The sequence below is a fragment of the Momordica charantia genome (assembly GCF_013281855.1).
Source record: "Momordica charantia cultivar OHB3-1 chromosome 7 unlocalized genomic scaffold, Mcharantia_2.0 BLBB01000007.1, whole genome shotgun sequence".
NCBI classification, from domain to species: Eukaryota; Viridiplantae; Streptophyta; class Magnoliopsida; order Cucurbitales; family Cucurbitaceae; genus Momordica; species Momordica charantia.
The window spans coordinates 6,711,166-6,738,645 of NW_028275165.1; the positions used below are offsets into that span (position 1 = coordinate 6,711,166).

Below are 27,480 nucleotides of genomic sequence, written 5' to 3' on the forward strand. Positions count from 1 at the left end.
GGTGGAGGAGGCCAGCGAGGTAGAGGCGAGGAGGACGGCGAGGTAGAAGCGATGGAGAGCCACCAGAATCACATGGCCAACGGCGACCATGTGGGATCAAGTTGGAAGACGACGGCGAGGAAGAGGAGGGGCGAGCGGAGGCGGTGCAAAAGAGAGAGGAGAGAGAATTTCGATTTGGAAAGGAAGGAGAGGAAGCGAGAAAAAATGTCGTCATCAAATCAAGAACATATCATCCATCTTAAAAACTTGAATATTATGTTTATCACAAAAAGTAGAAACTTGATCCAGCAATGAATCCCAACCAGACTCCCTCAATGTTTGCAATATTCTTTACAAATTCTGACTAAACTCATGGCATTCACAATATCCTGATCTTTTCTTTGTAATGTTTGAGATACATCATTTGTGATTTCCAGATGATTTTGATAAAATGCATATGAAAAACAAAGTTGAACTATTGGATTGAACTTATTAGAATCTCTGCTTCATATTTCTGTTCTAAATTTGTTCCACCTTCTACAATTGTCTCAAGTATATCAACTACTGATGAAAATATTATCTCAAGTAATGGGCCAATAAATAGGGCCTCCTCAGAAGGAGTGGCCGAACGAGAGGGTCTAAAAAAGATTCCATCCTTGGGGCCAGTCCAAGATCGTACTGTTGCTCTACAAAGACAACAGACGCTCTCCACAGATTTCCCATCAGAGGACTACAGGAGGCGGCACCGCCGGCTGCCCGTTGGCAGCAACGCTATCTGAGTATGAGCGGGTAATACTCAATAAAGCACCGTAATGTGATCCCCACCATGTATCTCCTGGTCGTTTAATCATTGTCTCTTGATTTAATCCTCGACCAGTTGATAGTTCACCACTGTCCAAAGCTTCAAAAATTGTCATACTATGATTTTCTCGTAGAATATCACGACGTTTTGCTGATGCCCCAATAACATTCACTAAATTTGTAACAATAAAATCAACCAACAATTCTACATGATTTTTTGCAGTAGCTATAAGAGCTAATTGAAGCTTAGGAGAAACATAATGAAGGTAAAAAGTACATTCATTTTCTTTCAAAATAAGTGCTTTCAATCCATTAAACTCACCTTGCATATTAGTTGCTCCATCGTATTCTTGTCCTCGCAAACTAGCAATGCTTAACCCATGTTGAGGAAAAAATTCATCAATAGTTTCCTTAAGTGATAGAGAATTTGTATTGGCGACGTGTATAATTCCAACAAATCGTTCGTCAATCACATGACTTTTGTCCACATATCGCAATACAACTGACATTTGCTCCTTTGAAAATATATCTTTGGATTCATCAATAAAAATAGAAAATAACTTATCACTCATATCTCTTATTTGCATTCACAATTTCTACTGCAATACAATTCACAATATCCTTTTGAATATCGGGTGCAATCAATTTCAAATTGTCTGGAGCATTTTTCAAAGTCACAACTTCAATATCCTTGTTGTGGTCACATAGCCATCGCAAAATTTCAAAAAATTAAACTGATTTTTTGAATCATCTGTCTCATCATGTCCACAAAATGGAAGCCCTTGTCGTAATAAAAACTTAATACAATCAATTGATACACCTAATCGATTTCGATATTCAACTTGTGCTTGATCTGACATCCTATTAAAAAACGTCTCAATATGTTGCTTTTGTTTCAAAAGAGCCTCACATTTAACGCAAGCTTGATTACGTGCACTATTAGGACCACCAACATGAGTTTGCAATTTATCTTTTTTATTCCAGTTAGAATATCCTTCACCAATAAAATGATCACCTCCTGATTGTTCACAAACTTCTGGTTTGAATAAGTAGCAACATAAACAAAATGCAGCATCCTTTGAAATACTATATTCTAACCAATTAAAATATTCATTGAACCAAGCTGGATTAAATCGTCTTGACTTCTGTCCAAATTTCTTGAATGGAAAAATATGATTTCGCAGCTGACTAGGACCCTTTTGTAAATTAGCTCTACGAACTTGATCTTGAACATTACAATTGTAATCAGAAATTTTAGGTCTTGACCAGAATGTGCAGGTAATTCTCCTAAATCAACTTCTACATGATGATGACTCAATTGTTGTTTTTAATATTTCTCCATATTGATTTCAAATTAAATCTACAAACCATTAATAGAAAAATATTTCAGAATTAAAACATAAATTTAACAATCATAAGAAATAAAACTAAAAGTCTAAAAGAAATCGGAAGCTAATCAGAAGATAAAACTAAAAGTCTAAAAGAAATTGGAAGCTTACGTGCCAATTTTATATTCTCACTTTCTAACAAAAAAAACTCGTCATTTGAATTTAACTCTAAAATTTATAAAGAAAAAAAAATCAACAATGTAAATACAAAAGTAAAAGATTAGTTTATTTATCAATAATTCGGTATGCAAATAAAAAAATAAATGATATCTGGGGTAATGTGATATATCCTTGGCGGCTAAATTTATTTTTACTTGTTTAAGTTTATTTTTAGGGTTTGGTAATGGGCTAAGTCCAAAATGGATGGAAAACACGTAAAAGAAAATAAACTAAATCGATCCTGGGCTCTCGATGTAATATTCTAAATTTCTGTGTTTCTTTAGTCAACTGAACAACAACAAATATTTGGATAATGTAATCCATGTATATTATATTTATTTTTTTTAAGGATTATTATATATAAGAAATACATTATATTTAAAACAAATTCGGGCCAAGGGGCAGGGCCTCTACGTGGATCCACCCTTGAATACGTCCTTTCCCATATAGGTGTGATCGATCAATAAGTGTGATTGTTTGACGAAATAATGCGTCTATTCCTTTACAAACAATTTATTAAAAAAAAAAAGAAAAAGGAAAACTTAAGTACTACATCAAATTTTGTATTATTTGCTTTCTTCCAAAATGTCTATGGAAATCTCTTCTTTTATCAAAGAACCCATACTTTTCCGAAAAGGGTGTAAATTAAAAATTTTTGTTCTTCATAAGAGAAACATTGAAGCATGGCAAAACGAAGATTGGTGAATACAAAAATTAATTTTAGTTGTGAAGAGGTAAAGTATAAAATTATATTTAATGTTACTATTTATCCCTCTCATTGTTTCCATGATCTTAACTACTTCTAGATTTCTTATTGGATTTTTAAATTAATATGGTTATCTTGACTAATAATTTTTGTACAATGATATAATATGAGCGTTCTGTTTTCTAAATTGATGTAAATCTTTTTTACTGTGATCATATTCTGAGTGTTCTATTTTCTAAATTTACATGGAATGATTGTTGTATTTTCTTAACTATTTTTGGATTTATATAAAAATATATTTAATATTTGTATTTATCCCAATTATTGTTGTTTTCATCATCTTAACTAATTTTAGACTTCTTATTTTAGATTTAATTGTTTTTATCACAAACAGGTTATGTTGATTTAAATTGAAATATAATTTAACAAATTTTGAAAACGTTCAACCCAAGAGATGATCCTTAAAACATAAAAATTAAACTATAAAATCTTCAATCCCTTGAGAGGAACACAAGGCTAGTTAAAAATCCTAAGATATGGGAAAAAAATTGTATTACTTTTCGATTTTTTATTTTTTATTAATTAACTTGGAATTCTAAATTGATGTGGTTAGTTTTAACCCATAATTTTTGTATTGTGATATATTGTGAGTGTTCTATTTTCAAAATTGATGTGAATTTTGTATTGTGATCATATTTTGAGTCTTTGTTTTCTAAATTGATGTAGAAGGATGGTGTTTACTTGATCTTAACTACTTGATTATTTATTTTATTAATTAACCTTAATTTTCTAAACTGATGTGGTTAGTTTTGACCAATAAAATTTGTTTTATGATCATTTCAATCTTTGATCCGAGGAAGATGGATCGGAGTCTTGAGCTTACTGGCAATCAGCTACGTTCCATCGCAGAGAACTCTAAGCAGTGGTACCACCCGAGGCTGCTCCAAGGGCTACCAACACAGCAGCGTTGGTATTCAATTCAAAGTTATCTTCATTGATAACTTCGATGGGAAATAATTATTCAAATGCTAAATTTATTCACATTCGTTTTTTACGCTCATTCCTAAAGCCTGCCCAATATGGTAACTCTTGCTTCATTCTATTACCCCTTAGTTTGAATTTGTTTTTCCAACCACAGTTCGAAAATTTTTTATTTAATCTTTTATAATATATATATATATATATATATATATATATATATATATTAATAACTAACTTATCATAAAGAACTGGACTATTTTATTGAAATATCTCACATTAATTTATTTCTAAATTTTGATCTGAATTTAAAGCTAAATTAATGTGAGATATTCACATATGCATAAAAATAAAAATTTTGGTTTTTTTCTAAAAATTTTGAGATGAAAATTTTGAAATATTTTATCTCCTTCTTTTTAGGTGGCTTAACGACTCACTAAGTACTTTGATCTCATCAAGCAACGTAACATTTATCAACTAAAAAAAACCTTATCTTTTCAATCTTTGAAGTACTTTCGCTCTTCAATTCCTCTCAGTTCTGCATTCATGTCTTTAATTAAATTCCAAGACGGAAGTAGCCTTCACTGGAGGGATGAGAAATGTGGAACTCGAGACATTCCTCCAACAACGTTTTTGGCATCATATTTCAACAATTAAGAATTGTTGATGCAGAAATTTGGCTGCTTAGGATTCCTCCAAATTTTCACCAATCTTCTAAATATGAGAGTGATTGACGTGACCTGTAAAACAAAATAACCATAAGACCGGTGTGGCTCCTGCCACACGGGCTCTGATGCTTAAGTTAGTATTGAAGTAGTCGAGTGTAGAGAGTAGGGTATTTAGGCATACATTTATGGTTTGACTTACTTCCTTATTTATAGAGGTTGAATTCTGATCCCTCTAGGAATTATGGAAGTCGAATCCTGAAACATACATCTAGGAAATCTAGTTATCTGGACCAACGAATCTTGTTATGGGCCTGTCGTCGGATCAAGAGTCAGGACACGATGGGTTCGGGCTAGCATGCATCGCGGTCGAGTCAGGTCTCTAGAGTTTTTAGCTGGGGGCCCGAGAACTGCTCGGTGCCGAGAAGGTCTCGACGCCGAACCCTGGTGGTCGGTCGGGGGCAGGCTTGGGTCGCCGAGCACCGACCCCCTTCTGGTTCATGCCTTCTCTTGGCTGTCCTCCGGTCTTCTTTCGCTTCACTGGATCTCCTCTTTCTTCCCATAACAGTAGCCCCCACTCTTAATGTATAAGGCAATACGTATAAACAAAATGCTTGGACTTTTATGTTGAGAGTACTTGTCACTCGTCCGTTACATGAATGGCTATTTTGTGGAATAGCCCCTCCCTCCTCCTTTTGTCGTTGTCGGCCGTCGTCTTACGAGCCGGCATTTCCTAGCCCCCATTCTCTTTTTTCGTAGTTGGCTGTAGTCAAGTTTATTGGTCTCTGCTATACGGTTAGTTTTAACCGTTATATTTTTGGCATTGGGATCCAACTTTTAGTTGGGCCAGTGATACCATCCTTGGATTTCTAACCTATTTGGTTTTTACCCATGCTTTTATACCTCAAGGTTTACTCTTCGGTTTCTAACCTATTTAGGCACCCTTGGGTTTCTAACCTATTTGGCTTCTGCCAGTTTTTTACCATGAATTTAATCAACATCTTTGGGTTTCTAACCTATTTTGGCTTTTGCTAAATGGTTTTATACCCTGGGTTTCACTGATTGGCTTTTAGCTTATCGGTCTGCTTCTAGGTTTGTCCCAATGAGTTCTTTGACTAGTTGTTGATTATCTCACTCATGCCCCCACTTGAGGAATTTTCATTTAGAATAAAAGATAAATGCTCAAGTAGTAAAGAATTAATTAAACTTCACATGCTAGAATTAACCAAAAGCAAGTAAATATTCTCTGAAACATATATCAAACATAACTTGAAACAAAGCAAATGATAACCTATATAAGCAATTATAAAAAAATTAAACCTAAATTATTAACCAGGCAAAAATGAGAGAAATTAGATATTGTCATGTAATGTGTGTTTGTCAGGCTGTCATGCGTCCTCTTGAGGTGGTGTAGTAGCATCCCTGCAATACTCGCTTCTCTTTCCAATTCTTGCTTGGACGAGATTGTCGTTAGAGTATATTTCTCTAGGGGTCTCGTTGATCTAATCGGTCTTAAGTTCTATCAAAATCCCATTTTGAATGAAGTAGTTCTTCTGCACTTATATATTTTGAGCTCGACTCAATGCTTCTGAGAAAGTTGCTAGGGCCCTTTTTTCAAGGGAGAACAATAGTTCGCCATCTCTTACCCCAGATATGAAAGCGAGTAGCAATATTTCGTCGGTAAGATCTTTGACTAGTAATTTTTCTTCGTTGAAGCGAGCCACATATCCTCCAAGGCTCTCCGTTCATTTTTTTTTAACAGTAAGGAGGTAGGTCACATGTCGATTCCTATTCCACCCTCCAATGAATTGCGTGATAAATGTCATGACAAGTTCTCTAAAGGAGAAGATTGACTTTCTCCTCACTTGTCGAAGCCATATGTGGGTTGTGCCGGTTAACGTGAAAGAAAATACTCTACACCTGATTGCCTTTGTTATTCCGTAGAGTCATTCCCTATATGTGCATAGATAGTTGATAGGATCTGTTGAGTCATCGTATTGTTTTATAGTAGAGAGTTTGAACTTGGGAGGGATTTTCTCTATCATTATCTCCTCCACAAATGGCGAATCTGCCTGATCTATGGTTTCTTCGAGATCTTATCCCCTATTTTTCCGTTTTTCATTACGTTTCTACGATTCATCTGCATGCTCATGCTGGCTGAGTGCTTTTTCTTTATCGGTCAAGGTGTTCTCGATGGCTTCTGCCACGTGGGCTCCGATGCTTAAGTTAGTATCAAAGTAGTAGAGTGTAGAGAGTAGGGTATTTACGCGTACCTTTAGAGTTTGACTTGCTTCCCTATTTATAGAAGTTGAATCTAGATCATTCTAGGAATTATGAAAGTCGAACCTTGATACATCTAAGAAATCTAGTTATCTGGACCAGCATATCTTGTTATGGGTCTGTCGTCGAATCAAGAGTCGAGACGCGATGGGTTCGAGCTGGCATGCATCACGATCGAATCGGATCTCTAGAGTTCTCAGTCGGGGGGTCGACCATTAGTAGGCCAGGGAGCTAGCTTGGGTCGCCGAGCACCGGTCCCTTTCTGGTTCGTGCCTTCTCTTGGCTCTCTTTGCTGGATCTTCTCTCTTTTCGCTGGATCTAATCTTTCTCCCTATAATAAGCATTTATAATCAATCTTAATATGTGCTCTTCTATTTTTTTTCCTTTGAATTAATGTTAAAATATTTAATATTTAAATTCAATAAAAGTATATTAGATCAAATTTGAATTTCACGAAAAAAGAGAGATCAAATTTGAATTTCACAGAAAAAATAAAGTTATGTTCCAAAAAATTTTAAACCACCTAAAAATGCAGTTGATTCTAACTAGTTTTAAAAAAAAAAAAAATCGACATAAACATCGTCAGATTAGGGCTGTTTTGGATCCATAACAAACCCAGGTGCCCGTTTCCCGGTTTCGGGTCGTTGAGGGAAGTACAAATCTTTTTACACACTTACTTGGAGAATCAAACCACGAACACTGAAGAAGCGAATCAAAAGGAAATTACGCATTCTGAAAGAGGCGGAGATGCCGGTCGTGGAGAAGCTGAAGATGTTCGTCGTTCAAGAGCCGGTGGTGGCTGCATCTTGTTTAATCGGTGGAATTGGTACTTACTCTTTCCTATCACAAGCCCTAATTATTGTTTATTTTTTCAATCGTCATTTGATCAATGAGACGAAACCTGATGCTCTCTTTCATATATCCCTCAGATCTATGTATGGGGAAGAGCATATTTGAATATAATTGCCGTATCCTGTACAATTTAGGATGCCAAGAAACAATCACGATTGAAGACTCCTTATTTGACTGGATAGATTTGCGTATTAGCTTCTTGGCAAAAGTTATTATTTTTTTTTTGACCCGATTCAGCTTTGCCAGTAGTTTCATTACTTCTTGTTCGCAAACAGTGTTTCTAGTGACCAATAATTTGTAAAAATGTTGGAATTTATTGGTTTTAATACTTATTGATGTTTAAGATGGGAATTTTCAAACTCTGAGCTATCAAGAGTTGCTAGCCCAAGCCATGCTCACCTATTATATGAACTGTTTTAAACTGCTATACAAGCTGTGCAATGAACTTAATGCAATGTGTGCCAGTGGGGTTTCAATGAGATAAAAGGAGAATAAATTGGAAGAGCCGGAAATCTTTGTGTTGTCACCAAAGATTCCTACTAAATATGATAGAGCATCGAAGTGTTGATATAATATTCGCTTCACGATCAACTTTATCTCTTGAATGATATCGACGATTGTAATGAGTGGTTCACTAGACAAATGGATGGGATTCGGAAGAGGATCATTCTTGTGTTTGATGATGATTCTTGGGCGATGTTTTGAGAGCTGTTGTAGTGAAAGAATCAACTTATTATTCTACATCAAGTACTTCAAGAACTAGAACTAAAGCTTCATGTTCATCCACATGGACCATACCAACAGCTTTGGATGATGATGGAACTGATATCGAAGAGTAAGATTCTGATGGTTACAAGTCTAATGGTATGAAAAACTTGTCACTCTTGTTTGATTAGATTGGAGGAGGAAAAGAACGATTATATATCAAGGGGAATAATGCTAAATCCAACGAGAACAATGGATTGTTATTAAAAGATCTGAATCAAAGTACACACGTCTTTAGTTCAAGAAAGGCCATGGGGTGATGGTGTGCCCTCCACATACTAGGATGTGAAACATGTTCTCAGATGCTGCAATAGGTTAGCCTGCAGTTGGGAGATCATTTTTTATTATTTTATTATTTTTATTTTTATTTATTTTTTTAAGAGAAGAAGGTTGATTGTTTGTAAGTTTTCAGATCTCAATGAAACCATTCCCCACCCAACGCTGCCTCTTCATTTTCCAAGAAATCTTCTCTCTTCTACCCGACTCATCTAACACTTACTCCTGCCTTATTAAATTCCTCTAACTACTCCTTACCTACTTCTAATAACACCTCCTTAACTTCCTTATTCATATTATTGGAAATGTGAACTCCGAGAAAACTATACCTCCTCCCAATCTAATCTCTTCGCATCCTCCAAATTAGGTTTCTTGGTCTTATTGCTAATTCAATGCTGCCTCCTTGGGAAACAAACTGTTTACCACCAACATTCTTCCAACTAGCAACCTACCAGAGTATAGAGCCAGTAAATGCACAAGTACACCAGGTCCACTAGTCATCGGAGATTGAATGAAACATGGTAGATGTAGTAAGATACAAGCTTCACCACAGTCTTCCATATCTGTACTCTTCCTCCCTTATACCTTGCATCATAAGAATCTAAATCTTTTGAGCTCAATCATAATAACAGAGTTCGAATAATTCCATCCTCTATAACTCTCCCTCTTCTCCAAACACTCTCTACTCCCTTTCATTTATTTAGGAGCTTTGGTTTCATCAAATATGTTTATTACTCATTAGTAATTTGCTACGAGGCAGAGCTAATATAGTATTATAATTAGTATTATGAGTTATAAGATCTTGAAAATTTAAGAAATAAGAGTTGTTTATAATGTTTAGGGAATCGAAGGTTTTTGGAGGATATTTCTTATTTTTCTATAAAAATTTAATGAATAAAAAATGGAAAGACACCAAGGCATGCACAGCACACCCCAATGGGTATGCTTTTCAAAACATTACCTTGGGCTATGTTAACCTAGATTTCTTGAACTTTGAACCTTGGATTTTGGTACGTAGTACGGAACTTCTTAAACGGATTTATCATTGATTATTATGCCTATCATTTTTATCTTTTGAATAATTATGATTATCCTTTTTGTTGTTTGACTACCATGAGTATCCTTTTGTTTAATGAGTACATGGGGAGTTTTAATAAATCTAATTGTAACAAATGCAGGAGCTTTCCTTTGCATATCTAATTACAATAGTTTAATGGGATCTTCTATTGAAAGTTGTTAGCATTGTGATTCCTGAAAAGGAAACAAAACTTTTCATCTGAAATTATGAAATGTTACAAGAGAAATTACAAAGATTATCCGTCTCCCTTAAAGGAGTTTAACAAATAACTGCGCGTTACAACCAAACCATACTCCAGCATAACATGAGGTTCAAAAAAGAAAGAAAAATTCCACAAAACCCCATGTATTTAGAAGGTGACGCTATACATCAAAGGACTCTTTAACCTTCCTAGCCAGCTAAAAATTGAAAACAAAGCTTTGACTTATGCTGATCCAAAGAAATCTTGCACTTCTTAAAGGCTCTAGAACATTGTCTCCTTTTTAATTAAAAAAAAAAGGATATCAACTCCTTTAAAACTACCAAGTGAAAGCTACTGAAAATATTAAAGACCCCCAAAATAACTGGATGATAGACTTCAAAACTACAAAAACGAAACAATGACCAAAAGTTATCATCCAAATAAGCTCGATGATGCCTTCCAAGAGAAGTTTCTGAACAATTATATGCCACCAATATGAAAAATCATAAGCTTCCTCAAAATAGCACATCATAAACCAAAACTTTCACGAGAAGTAGGAAGACCACTCGTATCTACCTAAATCTCTAAATCTTACCAAAGACGCTTTGAGATCCATAAGACATAGATGGGAAAGCCTGCAAACTTCTTCAATAAAATAGAGTAAAGTTCACTCCATCATTAAGAAAACTATTCATCCCAAAGAGCCCAAAGAATTATTAGTTTATTTTTTTTAAATGCGTGTGTTAGAGCATCGAATGTTCTCTTGAGAGATACGATTATGAAAACGCGAATGGACCTCCCATGTAGAAGATGGAGAAGGAGAACATAACCCCATTCGTAGCCCCTGTTTCTTTGGTTCTCAACAGTGTCGAGAAAGATCTGGATGAGTGTAGCGAAGAGGGTTTTTACTCGATAGAGATTGGAAGGGGAGAGTCATCAGAGTATTGCAGCTACACCTCTAGAGATCTTTTTGTGATTTGGTGGAAGAGGTGGTGATTCTGTGGCTGGTTGATGTCTTAGATGATCTTTTGCTGTCCCTCGTAGTCACTAAAATTCTTTCGAAAGTCATATTGTAGTGACCTTTTTATATGGGTACAAAAGACTACTAAGAAAAGAGGCAGTTTTTTAGAAGTTATGGAAGTACTAAACTCGGGTGGAAAAAGCAACCTGGTAGTCCCATATGAGAGAAAGGTAAAGGGTGGTCATCATTTCAAAATCTCATTCTTGACTTTTTGAATGGCAAGGCTTCCCTTGTGGAAAATCCTGTGAGGTGATAGGGTAGGATTTAGGAAAGGTCCCTTCTATGTGGAAATGGTTAAAAAACCCTACCTCCAAGCATGGTTATGCTAAAGAGGAAAGGGTTTGGCCCTAGATAGTGCAGTTGGATCCAAGGTTCTGTTGGTTCAACAAACTTCTCAGTGATGGTAATTGGAAGGCCCAGAGGTAAAATCCTAGCTAACCTCAAAGGGGTCTTAGGCAAGGCTGCCCTCTCTCCCGCCTTTCTCTTTACACTGATTGGAGATGCTTTTAGTTGTCTAGTATACTTCTGTCATGAGAAAAGAATCCTCAAAGACTTCTTGGTGGGTTCCCAAAACACGGCTTTAACACGCCTCCAATATGTGAATGACACAATAATTTTCAGCCAAGGTGAAACAGAAGACCTATCTCCCTCTTTATTTTCATTGCAGGCCTCTCTATAAACTTGGACAAGACATCTCTTATAGGGATAAACATTGAGGGGCCTGTTATTTCGGCCACTGCTAACCTTATTGGTTGTAGAATAGAAAGGCTCCCCTTTTCATATCTTGGCTTCCCCTGGGTGGAAGTGCAAAATCTATCGGTTTTTGGGAACCTATGGTGGAAAAATTTCAGATGCAAGTCATCTGAATGGAAAAATCTCAACCTATCCAAAGGTGGGCACCTAACTTTGGCTCAATGGGTGCTTAATAGCTTGCCTCCCTATTATTTTCCTTTGTTGAAAGCCCCTGTTTTTGTAATCAAAACAATGGAAAAATATGTGAGACTTTTTCTAGATGAAGGATCTTTTCACTCGTGTAGCCACCTAATAAAATGGGAATGGACATTGCTCCTGCTCATGTATGGAGGCCTAGGCATTGGCTCTTTTAAGCAGCGAAACAATGCCCTTTCCCTTAAATGGCTTTGGCGCTTCACTCAAGAAGAAGGAGCCCGCCTCTGTCTGCTTTCTTTGTTTAAGTGAAGAAGAGACCCTCGACCACCTTTTTCTTTGCTGTCCAACAGCTTACAAATGCTGGTCTCAAGCTTTCTGTTTGTTTGATTTAGAGGTGCCTCCCTCAGTATGTTGATGATTGGCTTTCTCAAGCCCTAAATGGTGGTTGCTTTCGAAATGCCAAAGGAGCTATGTGGATCTTTGCTGTGGCTGCGATTTTGTGGAATGTGTGGCTGGAAAGAAACAGTAGAACTTTTGAGAACACTTCTTTAGACTTCCCTTTTTTGTGGGGTAATGTACAACTTACTACTTCTTGGTGGTGCTATAGTTTCAGCAAATTCTTTTATAATTATTCCTTAAGCTCTATCCTCTGAAATTGGAGGGCCTTAATGTACTAGCTTCTCTGTAAAGGGGTTCTCTCTACCCCTTGCCCTTAGGCTGTTATTTTTGTGATTAATACATATCTCTTCCATTTCTTATTAAAAAAAAAAAAAGCATGATGCGTGTATTGCAACCCCTTTTAATCCTCCTAATCCGAGTCAACAAGCTTTGAATACCCAAGCTTGCCCAATGGGAACCACAAGCAAAGCGGTTAGAAGGATAAAATGGGATGAAGTCCTCATGGTAATGGTAACTAGGAGGGACTTTCATGATGTTTTAGGAAGAGTGTTGGCAGCTATTAAGAACCAGAAGCAATTCTTTATAATCAACCTGTGTCGACTAAATAAAGTCATCCTTAATGCCCCTCAGACGAAATGGCGTGCCTTCTAGCAATGAATGTGGGTTGGGTTACATTTGGCTTGTTTACCCTAAAGATGGAAAGATGGGGTGTACCAAATCATAGTAGGATTAATGCTGTCCCTTCATATGGGGATGGGTCAAATTTGGACATGTCTTGCATTTATGACATTTTGAAGTCTTCAAAGCAATAGGGGACTGCTTTGGAGGTTTTATGGACCATGCTGAAACAGACTCATGCCTCTGTGAATGTGTGATAGTAGCCATTATAATTAAAGGTAATTATTGTGGGTTTCTAGGAAGCACAGACACGTAGAAAATTGTCGAGTGTCGGTGTCAGACATTGACACGCTATTTAGCACGTCATCTCTTTTCTTTTCTTTTTTTTTATTGGACATACCGGTGACACAGTTTGGATTCAAAATTTCTTCCCGGACACGGGATGGACATGGAGAGACACAACATTAAGAGAAATAAAAGAAATCCAATCTCATTTCTTCTCCTTCATTTGTATTTTTTTGCCGGGTTGATCGTTGTTGAGGCGAGTCCAAGGCGAAAGGAATAAAAATTGGTTCTTTCATTTGACTTTCTTTCTTATTTTCAAGCCTTGAAAATTTGAATCAAGAGCAAAGAAGGCTTAAAGCCATAAAAGCAGAAGAAAAGTCGAGATGAAGAAGAAAATGAATGAGAATGTGAATTAAAAGTAGAAGAGTGGCAGGAAAGGAAGAAGTGAAGTCTTGAAGAGAATGAAGACAAAGAAGAAGAAGGAGAAGAAGAGATTAAAAGGAAGAAATGATGGCTACATGGAGTATTTCTCTTCCATGAATGACAAATGGGAAATGTTTTCTTCCAATAAACATAACTGACAGTGTTTTCTTCCAATAAAAATAAATGAGTGATGTTTTGAGTCGGTTGGTACATTATTGAAGTGAGAGGTTTTTATGGTAGGCAGAGGCCAAGTGCACTTAACACACTTTCAACACAGAGATGACACTTGGAGTTTTTGTGAGGATAGGGATGAAAATGTTATGGCGTGGTGGTCTATTTTGCAGCTGTACCTTCAGGGGTCAGGGCTGAATTTGTATGCAGAAAACTACTTTGGTTGGCAACAACATTAGAAAAGAAGAGGTTACTCGCCAGGTGGCTAGGCTGGGTTGTGCTGCAGAATCTATGCCCTTTTCTTATCTTGGTTTCCCTCTCGGAGGGAGTTTTGGAGTCATTGGCTTTTGGAAGCTATTGTTGTACGTTTTAGAGCAATGTTAGATGGAGATGCTTGATGCTATCAAAAGCATGGTGATTAACTTTTGTCCAATCGGTTTTGAATAGCATTCCAATCTACTACTTTTTCCTTGTGGCTTTTGAGAGCTCCTAAGGAAATTGGAAGTGGGATGGAAAGGATGATTAGAGAGTTTATCTGGAGTGGGGTTCGTATAGCCGCTCCAAGCACCTTGAAAATTAGGAGGTGATGACTCGCCCTATAATCTTTGGTGCTCTCGGTGTGGGGGCTCTTTCCGCAGAAATAGTGCCCTCATGAAATGGCTGTGGCGTTTTACCCAAGAAACCTTAGCGTTTTGGGTAGAGGTCATTGTTAGCCTTTATGTTTCTTTGGAGTGGCCGCCCATTGTGAAAAGTATTAAGGGCAGAAGTCTGCGGAAGGAGATAGATAAAGTGAAAGAGATCTTTCTGAGGCTCTTGAAATTCAAAGTAGAAGATGGGAAAAGAATTCGGTTATGGGAAGACCTGTGGGTGGAAGAGACTCCCTTTAGCCATCACCTATCCAGATTTATACACTCTCTCACAAGAAGAGGATTTCCTTTTCAGATTGGGGGCTCAGAAGAGGTTTATTTGATAGAGAGCTTAGTAGCTGGGTGGCGCTCATCGAGAAGGTCAACAATTTTGTGATGTGCAGACGCGGGATAGGGCTATGTGAAGCCTAGAATTGTCTGGACACTTGTCCAAGTCTGATTTTGTAAATCTAGTACAGACGCCCAATTGGGGAGATCTCCTTTGTTTGATATGATGTCGAGGTCTAAAATCCCGGAGGAAGTTAAAATTTTCCTTTGGTGTGGCATAAAGAAGCCTAAATATGATGGACTAGCTTTTTAACCAAGTTGGACTATATTGCCTTCAGTTTGCTGCCTCTGCCAGGGTGACGGGGGACCATTGGACCATCTCTTTTTGCACTGTATGTTTGTGTTGGGGGTGGGGTTTTGTGCTGAATGAAGTGGGTGTGCAGTTCTGTCTTCCCAGTAGATAGAGGATTGATTTTTTGAAGCTTTGGGAGGTTGGAACCTAAAAGGAAAGATTAGAAAAGTCCTTTGGAATTGCGCAGCTAGGAGTCTTTGGTGGCATCTTCGGCTAGAACGGAACTAAATGATCTTCCAAGATAAGATTTCTTATTTTGATTCTTTTTGTAATAGTATCAAGTATATGGTGGTTCGGTGGTGTTCAAATCATCCTAAATTCTTTTGTAATTACAGCATTTTCATGGTTATTAATGATTTGGAGGGCGACTACTTATTAGTTTCTTTGGCTGGAGTTTCCTCTATAAACTGTTTCTAATAAAAAGATAACTATTTATAAGAAGAGATCTTATACACCACCCCCTAAAACATATGCGTTTCCTTCCTGATTCTCTAACTGCACTCACCTAACATAACCATCAGTCAACCTTCTTCCTTCTACTGCTATTGTACAGAATGGGAGGCCAATCGTTGTCTTCTTAAAAAACTTAAAAGAGTCCAAAGGAATTTGAAATAGCTTGACTAAAGACCATTCCATCAAACACTTGCTTCTGGAGTAATCAAATATAAAACAAAGAAAATCTCTGTTTTTTTTAGTTAAGTCTCCATCCCATAATGACGAAATTTTTTTTAGTTTTCTGTTTCTTAAAATTATAATTGTTCCCTCGTATTTTCTTCACTATGTTTTCCACCTTTCTTAAAGAAACATTTGAATTCTTAGCCAAGTTTCGAAGACAAAAATAAAATTTAAAAAACTACCTTTTTTTAGTGTTCATAATTTGGTTTAGATTTTAAAAACGTTTTTAGAAAGCAAATAACAAAATTAAAAAAAAATACCAGTTGGAAGTAGTGTTTATAAGCTTAATTTTCAAAAACAAAAAGTCAAAAGATTATCAAACAGGGCACAAACTAATGGAAATGGACTTATTTTTCTATACTACAAAGTGTACTAAACTTTGTCGATTAATCTCAATTTCTACTATCTTGACAAAGCAAGAGAGATCGGGAGTGAGCACCACCCCGATCGACTCAATTTTTTCATAATAAATTGACATGCCAAATCAGTTCCAGTTTACACACTGTTGACTGCTACTTGGATCATATATCTAAATTTTTGGGTTCTAACATGTTACAAACCTTGTAGGTCTCTTCCTTCCAGCCTTTGTAAGGCCAATTCTGGATTCCTATGAAGCATCTAAGCAAGTTCCTCAGCCTGCATTAAGCGATGTAAGTTCGAAAGCTCGATTAGATTAGAAATTCATGTTTTTCTGAATGAGTATCTCGGTTTGATGATCATCAAAATTATGTATTGTCATCTTTGCAGGTGGTTGCGGGTATGACTGGTAAGAAACAAGGATGATCTGTATCGGTGACAAACGATTGTTCTTGAATCAATCACCGGATTTTCCTAAATCAAATTTTATTCTCTCCTGCCATAAAATAAGGCTGTACATTTTATGATAGCATTGGTTATTATTAGAAGACATTGCTTTGCCCATGCTCGAGTAAAAGTTGTTTCACCATTAAAATTGAGGTCTGAAAACTCGTATGTATGGTTTGTTTCCTTCAATTGTTCTCTCTAAAGATTTATGCTTTTACAGGACTAACTCGAGTGTTGATTACTGATCAATATAAGAGAGTGAAGGAAACTTGATAACAATTTTTTGAAATAAAATGTGATTGTGTAGTTATTACTCTGATTATTGTTTCTTACCAGAGGGAAAAATCTCGATGTAAGAGTTATAAAAAACTTCTCAAATTGGATAAAAGAGAAGGAAAGGTGTAGCAGTGAAAAAAGGGTGAGCATTTACACTAAATTTCAACTAAAACAAATGATAACATTAAATGAAATGTGTTGCTGTGATTCTAGATTGTTTTTGCATGGTGTGCACCTTTGTGGGTAGATATTCGGGCATCACCATGGGCACTCTTGTAATTTTTATTTTTTAAATGGGCCTAATTCTGGACAAAAGTGTAAATATTGGCAATTTTGGACATTTTTAAAAGGGGCGATCGCATGATGGCCAAGATAAGTATGACCTTTTAAAAAATGGCAAAAAGTACTAGGTCAACTAACAATTCTCGTACAATTCTAAAATTTATTTGGGGCAAATATACCAAGAACAAACAAATAGTAGAAAAAAAAACATACAAAATCAAAATTAAACAAACTAAAGATTACATGAGTAGTTTCCAAAGTAATCGTAACAAATAAAAGAATTTTATAAATCTGGAAAAAACACATAATGTATATTAGGATGAGAGGATCTCATTCATGAAATGATAAAAAAAAAAAAAGATTAAGAGAATTTGTAAATGATTGAAATAAAGATTTTTTAGGATAAGAAGTTGAAAACATACTGGGAAAATATTCACAAAGGGAGGAAGGTGTTCCTTTCCATCAGGCATGTTTCCATCAAGATGATACTTTTATTAACAATTCAATGCTGGTATGAAGATATGCGGGCTAACCTTTTTGAGAATATGATGACATTTGTTTTCAGTCCGTAGAAGATAGGTGCTTTGTTATTGTTTTAAAATATACTTAAATAATGGTTCGTTTTTAATAAAACATTTTTTTTTTGAATATCCATAACCATTCTCTCTTGTTTTTATGGATTTTGTTAGAGATATCAATATATGCTATAAAACATCTACATCAAAATATTGTTTTATATTGTTTAGCTTTTATAAATTTTTGTTTACAAATACCCCGTATATTTAAGTAAATCTAATTAGAATTATTGTAGGCGTAAAAGTTATGGTTTCATGGTTGGCTATGTCTAAACACAACTAAAATGGAATCACATATTTACCTTCCTAGATTTATTCATATTTTTTGAACGGTTAGTCTTTGATTTTTTTGGTTATTTGATAGTGATTGAAATCTAAGTGCAAATAAGTATGGAAGTTAGACATATATACACATTGGTGAAAAAAATGTGCAAATAATCAAAGTTAAATATCAAAGAATCATTTTTAGGGTCAATGTCGGTGATATGCAGTGGTGTGACACTTCTATTTTTGGAGTCAATAGAGTCAATATCCACAATGATACAATAATCATTCTCCAACTCATTCGACAAAACCGTTAGAATTTATGTTACATCCGTACCTTCACATAACCTAATAATAACAGATGGGAGAGATTATAAGGATGAGACTAAAGTTTTTCGAAAAAGCCTCCTAATGAAGGAAGACCTCATAAGTATAGGAGACATAGGGCTAAAGAGAGAGTAAAAAAAAGATCTTTTGTATATAATCGTGCATAATCTTGAGTTTGAAACAATGGTGGGTTGTTTACGGCACAAGAACTTGGTTTATCTTCAAAAAGAATTTTCATTAAACGCTATTCACCCCTCTAGGATTGTCATACCGATCCAACAGATGGGGGAGAAAGAAGGATACGAGAGACGACTCAAATTGTTTGGCAAACCTTAAAGTACACACACATATATATATCTATATAATATATATATATATATATATATATATATATATATATATATATAATATTTTTTAATTTAACAGTGGGTTCGGTTCGGTTCGGATTGAACTGACCAGAAAATTTCCTAAATCGAAAACTGAACCGAATTTTCGATTCAAGAAAAAATTAACCCAACCCAACCTCGATTACGTTGGGTTCGTCAGATTGTCGGGTTTTCTGAACACCCTATGTGAGATAGTCCACATTTTGCAATTGACATAACTTAAAAATAAAGTTCTCAATTTTATAAAATAATTTAAATTCAAATCTAATTAAAAATAAGTTTTAATTGGTGGAAATATAAATAGGTGGAAATATAAATTTAAATATAATTCAAATCTAATTAAAACTAAGATTTAATTGGTAAATATAAAATCAAAGTATGATAAGTAATGTCAAATGAGAAGAAAGAAAAAGAAAAAAAAAAGGACTTAAGGGCAAAGTTGGAAGATTGTCCATTTTTGAAATCTCATAAAAATTAGTCAGTCTCTTTGGGAAAATGTGATATTCTTAACCATTTATTAAATCGGGTATTCAAATTTAGCAACTATCCAAAATTTTCCTTTCTAAAATTAGGATCTCAAAATTGGACTATCCATGTACTTATCCCTTTAAAGATATATGAAAAAGTATTAAAATATAGGGCGAAAACATCCCTAAAACATTAGGACTATAACCTACATCTAGCCTCTCTCTCTCTCTCTCTCTCTATATGCATTTTTATGGAAAAACGAAATATAAATATTATGTAGCAAGCTTACTCATTTGCCAAAATATTCAAAAATCTATTTTTTTTTAAGTAATGGTCAAAATAAATTAAAATTACCAGACTCTAACATGTATTTCTTTTTTAAATTTAATGGACATATATAAATTACACATTTTTAATATATCTATCTCATAAATCATATCCTATCTGTTGAAAATAGTTTAAACATCCATGTAGTTTGTGAAACTCAAAAATCATAGTTTTCTTAGTAAAAAAATTTGGAAATGATGATCTGAAAATCTTGCCATAAAAAAAAAAAAATAGATCATGTCTTAACCACTGAACTAATATATTGGTCTTAAAAATCGTCCTCTTCATTTGCAAAAAAAAAATTGTCATCATGGTACTCCTGCATTTAAATTTTGTCCATTATTTTTAACAAATTGTGTACACATCCATGCAAAGCAAACAAATTAATTACAACTCCACAACTCCACACTAATTTTGTTTTTCCAAAATTTTTATACAATTTTGAGAATATTTCTAAAAAACGATAAACAAGAAATATGAAAACCTATAAAGTAATTAGATTTCTTAATAAAACTAGAAATGAGAAATAAGAAACGAGCGAGAACGTAACCAAACGGGTCCTAAAAGTTAATAATACATTTTTGGAGTTCTGCTAAATGTGTGTAATAAATAACTTATGCACCCAACATTAACAAAGTTTCACTTCCCATTAATTCTATATATAAAGTCATACAATCCCATTTGCAAGCACACAATTAGAAAAGATGAGATTGGTAACGTTTTACTTTGTTCTCGCTCTCTATCTTGGCGCTCGTGCTATAGAGGCCGATGTATCCTTTTCTTTATTGGGTGCCACAAGCAAAACCTACAAACAGTTCATAACGAATCTATGTAGTGGCCGATCACGGTGAGATCTCCAATGGTGTACAATATACCTGTGTTGCAGCCCATGGCATCGGGCTCGACACGCTTCATATTAGTGCATCTCACAAATTATAATAGTGAATCCATCACTGTGGCAATAGACATAGTGAATGTGTATGTTGTAGCATATCGCGCTGGAGATAATGCCTACTTTCTGAATGATACTTCAGTAGAAGCAGACGATGTTCTATTTAGAGGTACCGAACATGTAAGACTTTCATATAAAGGAAACTACGATAGTCTTGAGACGGCTGCACGGAACATTTCAAGAGAGAACATTGATCTTGGGTTTTCTGAAATAAGTAGTGCCATTGGAAACATGTTCGACCACAATACTGGTACTTCTGTTCCTAAAGCATTTATTGTGATCATCCAAACAGTCTTGGAAGCTGCAAGATTTAAGTACATCGAGAAAGAAGTTTCTATACATATCAAGACCAACTTTAAGTCAGACCCTGCATTCTTAAGCTTAGAAAACCGATAGTCCGATCTCTCTGAACAAATACAAATTGCACAGATGCGAGGTGGAGAATTTGGTCGTGCGGTTGAGCTTCGAACTGTTAGCAAGACACCAATTCTCGTAACCAATGTTAGATCGTCCATTGTGAAGGACGTTGCATTGCTATTGTACTATAAAAGAATGTCAATGGATCCTACTACTAATCCTTTGAAAGTACTACATATGAATCACATGTACTATGTGTAACAAAAATAAGGGTTTAAACTCTCAAGTTTAACCACTTTCTTATTTGTTATATTTTCATCTCTAAAATTTTTATATTTTATTTAATCTATAAATTTAAACATAAAAAAATATTTTTGTTCTTACCATTAAGTTTAATAAGTTATATAAAAGGTACCTAACACAGACAATATTTTGTTAATTTACTTCTTGGTTAGTTATAAATATCTTATCTACAAACACAAATGTTAAAACTATTTGTAATATGTGTGGGTATTGGATTTGAAAATAGATTCGAGTTCATCTTTTAAGTAATTAATAGAAAATTGAAAGTAAATTACTAAAATAGTTTGTTTCAAAGACTAAAACTAATCATTTAAAACTGGATAGAATAAAAGAGAAGATTTGAAAGGTTGGGACCAAAACATCAAAATTGAATTTAGACCAGCCATAATTGTGTAATGTTTTATACCACCAAAATAGGGAAAATATTTCGTTTTTGAAATATGAAAAAATATTAGAAATCTCGAAAGTATGAATATAAATATACTAATAATAAATATTTATATACCTTAATTAAAAAGTCTTAAATTTTTATTAGGACTCTTAATAGACAAACTTAATTTTGTAAATAAAAATTAAAATAACATTAGTATCAAATTGATTCTAGGGTGTTGAATAGAATTAGCTTGATGGACACAAAGCAATATAACAATACACATCATAATCGATATGTACAATATAGTAGTGAGTTATTTATCTTGTACAGCGGTTAAGAGTACAACTTATTTATTCTTTAGAGGTCGAAGGTTGAATTCCTCGTCCCTTTAATTATTGTACTAAAACAAATTACGACACGTGAAAGTACATTAAAAACACAACACATTCATTATATGTTTATAAATCAGTTGTTTAATGGCTTTTAACCCAAAAGATAAATTGAAATTACACTTTTTAGCATGTATTCTCACTACAATACTTCTGGTAAATATTGTAATATTGTGTAGGAATTATGACCACAAATAGTCACAAACAATGTGGACAACTTCGTAAGAACAAAGTACTAAAAGCGCTTGCAGAAGAAATACAGAGCGGAAAAATGGTGAGATTAAACTTGTAGTTATCTTCCTCTTGTCACCTTTATCTTCTAATGAGTTTGGATTCGAAGAAGAGAGAGACCTCGACATAGAAAAAATGGGTGAATAAGTTATTTTCAAAATATTCGTGTGCTATGCTTTTCATAGCTTGTGATAACTCTCCATAAAAGAATAATTTTAGATTTATTTCGGGATTTTGTTATTATAATATGTAGGATTCTTATCTAATCTCGCTTGAATTTAGAGTCTAAAGGGTGCAATATGAAAGTTAGCCCTTAGTTCCATTATATGTGAAAACTGAGAAGAATTGACTTAGTTCTTGCGATTTTGAACTATTATGCAGGAAATGTTAGAGCGTTAGGAGCAGAGTAGTGTAACTGTGTAGCTGAAAAAGCTATGTAATGCTGGAGCATTGAATACGAAAAAGGACAATGCATGCAATAACTTATCTTCATACGAATTTTCACATGATGTCTTTAAACCTGTTATCTGCTGCCTTAAAATTAAGGGATGATATAAAAGCGATAGGAAGAAGAAGCCTGTAGCAGCAATCTTAAGGGGAAAGATAGCACAGACAAAACAAAAAGGAAAATAAATCTACTGATTTTTGGAGCTAACGCAAGGAAGCAAACAAGGATCCAATAGTTTTCTAAGAGGAAATTGAAGGATAATCTCCTGTTTTACGAGTTTGCACTAGAATGAGTTGTATTCTTCCCTACAATTTTTTGTTTCTCCTATCCATTATGAGCTAAGCCGAAGGTTGTAATCTTTTGCTGTGAACATTGGATGTTTGTAGAGATGACATTTCTGCTGTCCAATAGAGTTGTTCTTTCTTCCTTTATTTTTCTTGAGTGTTGGCCACCATTCTTGAACTACCAGTTCTTTGTATGGTTGGAAAAATATATGAGGGGCATGATTTGCTATATTTGATGTTAGATCTACATTTTCAAGTTAGTGTGAATACTTAGACATAACGTTCACATAACATTGCCTATAATTTTTTTTTTACTAAGCGATTAAGGAATGAAATTTGTAAGGGATCGTCATCTTGGTATTTCAGAAGAAAACTACATCGGTTTGGGCTATGTTAAAAACCGTTCTTGAAACCATTCGCATGCAACTTAATCAATACATTATGTGTAGCAGTACAGTGAAAATATCAACAAAAATAAATAAAAATAAAGATATTTTTCTGGTTAAAATACAAATTGGGTTCTTACATTTGTGTATAGTTTAATGTGATATTTACCGTCTTAAAAGTACCAATTTAATTGTTATAATTTGCACTTTATTTCAATCTGCTTCTTATAGTTAGGTTAAATCTCACACATCATCTTAAATGATACTTTACTCACTTGAAAAAGCTAACTTTTTTTCAAAAAATTTACTCAAACTCTACACTTCAATACAGTTAGCTAGATATTTACCACAGAAAAAATTATCAATATGATAATAATTTGTGAAGTTTGACTAAACTATATAACCAAATTGAAATTAAACTCAAATCATCTCAACTAAATTGAAAATACACTACAATCTAGATCATAGGGACTTGAAACTATGTTAGAACCATGTCGACCAACTTTATAATTTATGCTATCCCTAATTTTAAAGGTTATGCACTAACTTGATGGGATAAAATTATTTCTCATAGGAGAAGATACAATGGACCTATAGAGTATTGGCTTGATTTCAAAGAACTTGTAAAGAAGATGTTCGTGTCACCGCACTACCATAGAGAAAAACTTGATGCAAGCTTAGCAAGCTCTATCAAGGTACTAAAGGAGTCGATGAATACTACAAAGAGATGGACATGCTAATGAGTAGATTGCTACTGAGGAGGATGAGAAGGCCACAATTGCTTGGTTCTTTGAAGGACTTAACCCCGACATAGTCGACAAGGTTGAGTTGCAAGTCTATGAAGATATGGAAGAACTTCTACACCTCGCCGTCAAAATAGATGAGCAAATTCAAAAGAAGGCTAAGAGGTACGGTAAATGAAACTCTAAACCCACTAGTGGCAAATTTGAGACCAAACCCTTAGAGTTTAAACTGAAAGTTGTGTTTGAAAAGGGTTAGTCATCCAAGTCCAAGTCCCAACCCGAAGTCTATAAACTAGCAATAGTGATAAAAAATATTTTAAGTGTCATGGAGTAGGCCGCATAAGCCAAAATTACCCTAATCTAAGAGACATGACCCTTAGAGAGCGATAACTAGTGAATATGAAGAGGGAGAAATTAGAGAGGAGGTTAAGGAAAGAGAAGAAGAGAGTAGCCCAGTGGAAGAAGAATTAGAGGAGGATTCCAAAGACATAGCATTAGTTGCTAGGAGGAACCTTAATGTTCAATCGAATGAGGAACCTTTAGAGGCTCAAAGAGAGAACATCTTTCATACTAGATGTATAAAATTCCACCACTCGTAGTGTCAAAATTAAAAATGGAAGTTTTACTACTGGCGAGTAAGGATATAGTGGAGAGATTGCTATTCAATGGTTAAATGATAGTGGTTATGTGAGAGTCCAAAACAAGTCGAAGTTCCAAATTTTTGTTGAAGTATTTGGTTTGAATTAAAGTATTAATTAAAGGAGGAAGTTGAAATTAATTTGAAGAATATGTTCGAAATCTTTTTGGGAAGATTTAGGGCCATTACTGTTGGGAATGACAAAGTGTATTGACAAAAGGTAAAATAAATATCTCTTTTATGGTTTTGAAAAAAATGTTTTAATTCCTTCTAATTATTTGAACGTTACAAAATTAATTATTTAATGTTTTAATTAATTAATTAATTGTGTTTTGTAACATTTTAATTAATGAAGTTAAAACGTTTTTCTTTTCTCTTTTTAAACGAAATCAAGCTTCCTTTTGCATGGGGAAAAATTTTGAGCTTTTGAGAGGATTTTGAGTTCGTTCTTCGATTCCATCCTGCTCCAGTGAGTGCACGCCTGAGTTCGGAGTTGTGTTAACCTCGGGGAGCAACCGGTGTATATACGATTTAGCACCGTGGTCGTGTCAAAATTGCTTTCAAGGTAATGGTTCAACCATGACACAACAATCATTTCCATCTAAGTCTTCTTGTATTTCCAACAATTTGAAAGCAATTTCTTCAGTATCTATCCAGAAAAGTGTTGGGATAATGGAGTCAAAACAGATGACCCATGTCCTACGAGGAAAAGGATTTTCAAACACTACTACCAATTCCTACAAGGAGTAGGATATTATTGTCTTATAAGGATTATAATATTGTTTTCCTATAAGGATTGAGATATTTGACCTCCTATAAATAAAATCCTTTTGTTAAGGTTTCATTGGTACAAAATCCAAATAAGAGAGACTTGAGTGGTTGTGGGTAGTGTGTGAAAAAAGAAGTTTGTATCCCGTGGGTTTTAGTGAGGGTATTTTCAATTGTGTAATCCTAGGTAGCCATTGTTATGGTACTTAGAAGCAAGATAGTAATATCTTGAGTGAGATCTCCATTATAATATTCCTAACTAGAGTTGAACCTACCATTTCGCAGAAGATTGGATGAACCAGTATAATCACTGTGGTTGTTAAGCTTTTCTATCCCTATCTTTTATTCCTTTGTTATTGTTACTTACTTATCTGCTTTTAGCCTGTGGAAGGGGAAAATCAAATAGTTCCTGTTTGAAGAACTTACAGGAGGATCGATTGATCTATATTATTTTTTTCCCAACAAAAAGCCCGTTCGAATCTCTAATCTCTCTATTCAGATCTGGATCAATTGATAAAATCTCCATGACGAACGCTAAGAATATGAAACAGAGAATGATAAGTTCTATCTTTCATGTTTTTCTGTTATATTATTTTACATTCCAATATATCTAATTCGCGTAAGTTATATGTGTTCCTTTATTGCTGTTTGAAGGAGAATGTGGGCTGCAGAACATACCTGCTCGTGGTTGTGGAGTCGTCGTTCAGTCGGCGGGGTTTATGAACTGTCAATCAGATCTAATCCATGCCGGATTGCAGATCGACGCTAGTTCTATTATTGGACGTGCCTTTAACTATTCTGTTTCACTGGATCCATTTGTCGTGTCATGATGGGCTGCGCCAGAACATTGTCATGGGTCATGCCGTTGAGCAGATCTGCATGGAACTCCGATGCTCATGTTGGTCTTGCGTAGGTCCCACCGGATCGACGACGTTCCTGCAGATCGAACGTAATAGAACTGGACGGATCTAGATGGAACGTCGCCGCCCGAACCCGAACATAGAGACCTTTAGATCTGTTTAATTGCTCTTCGTAGTGGGTGTTCACACATGGATCTTAGTTTAGGTTCAGATCTAGACGAAACACGAGATATGGAGCTTTGTCACAGATCTTTATAGATCCGCTTGCCGCTTGCTGCTGCAGATTTGATGGTCGCGGGGAAGACGCCCTTACGGTTCGTTGGTGAAAAGAAAGGGAAGAAAAAAAAAAAGCATGGAGGCGGCTGGAGAAGAGAAGGAAGAGAAAATCAGTGCTTTTTTCCTTTCTTTTCTTTGAAAGGAAGAGAATAAGAGTAAGGGAGAAGTAATAGAAGAAAAATAAAATAAAAGAAAAGAAAAAAGAAAGAATCACAGAGTACGGCTTGGAGTAATGGAAAAGAAAAGGAGGGGAGAGAAGACATTGTTTGTCTTATCCGAGGGAGAGATCCCATTTATCTTATTATTATTATTATTATTATTATTATTGTTATTCCTTTCTTATATTTATGTGATTGTAATTTCCTATTTTAACGTTATAACTTCTCTAGTTTCTATTATATTCTGTAGAATTGCAGGTTGGCCGTTTGAAGATAAATAATTTCTTTGAAATTATTATCGGTAAAGATCACAACTGTGGAGGAGGCCACCGGGAAAAATAATAATAATAATATGGAGGACAAGAGAAGTCAAATAGAAATTTTCATTGGCATTATTGTCAGAGATAAATTATGTGTAAAGACAATAATTGTGGGGGAGACCACCGATAATAATTTGAAAGATGAAGAAAAGAATAAGGGAAACTGAATAGATCTCTGATCACATTTGCTATTCATGGCCTGTTTATACATCAATTGGATGTAAAAGAATAGTATTTCTTGATGGTGAGCTAGAGGAGATTTTCAACTTCGAAGTTTTGTGGTTACTGGTTAAGAGAATAAGGTATGCAAGCTTTAAGATTATCTTTAGAACTAAATAAGCTAAATAAGCTCTTAAAGTACTTTAGTAGCTTATTTAATCAAAGTTGTTTGAAGCTGATCATGTGATTACATTTTATATGTTGATGACATCT

General features: G+C 34.9%; 1 protein-coding gene, 1 long non-coding RNA gene and 2 pseudogenes across 2 annotated transcripts; 2 read left to right on the plus strand and 2 right to left on the minus strand.

Moving 5' to 3' along the window:
* Positions 1-213: 213 nt before the first annotated feature.
* LOC148210227 (uncharacterized) lies at positions 214-5,239 on the minus strand (annotated as a pseudogene).
* Positions 5,240-7,545: 2,306 nt separating this feature from the next.
* Positions 7,546-16,847, plus strand: LOC111018851 (fiber). Its single transcript, XM_022295095.2, has 3 exons — positions 7,546-7,782; positions 16,422-16,504; positions 16,602-16,847. Exons 1-3 carry the CDS (start codon positions 7,704-7,706, stop codon positions 16,635-16,637), a joined length of 198 nt encoding a protein of 65 aa, XP_022150787.1. The 5' UTR covers positions 7,546-7,703; the 3' UTR covers positions 16,638-16,847.
* Positions 16,848-20,223: 3,376 nt separating this feature from the next.
* LOC111018825 (ribosome-inactivating protein bryodin II pseudogene) lies at positions 20,224-21,704 on the plus strand (annotated as a pseudogene).
* Positions 21,705-21,974: 270 nt separating this feature from the next.
* On the minus strand, positions 21,975-26,808 carry LOC148210228 (uncharacterized). The gene is made up of 2 exons (XR_015792173.1): positions 26,113-26,808; positions 21,975-22,288 (listed from the first exon to the last, which is right to left on the minus strand). It is a non-coding gene; the product is annotated as an uncharacterized LOC148210228 (long non-coding RNA).
* Positions 26,809-27,480: the final 672 nt, after the last annotated feature.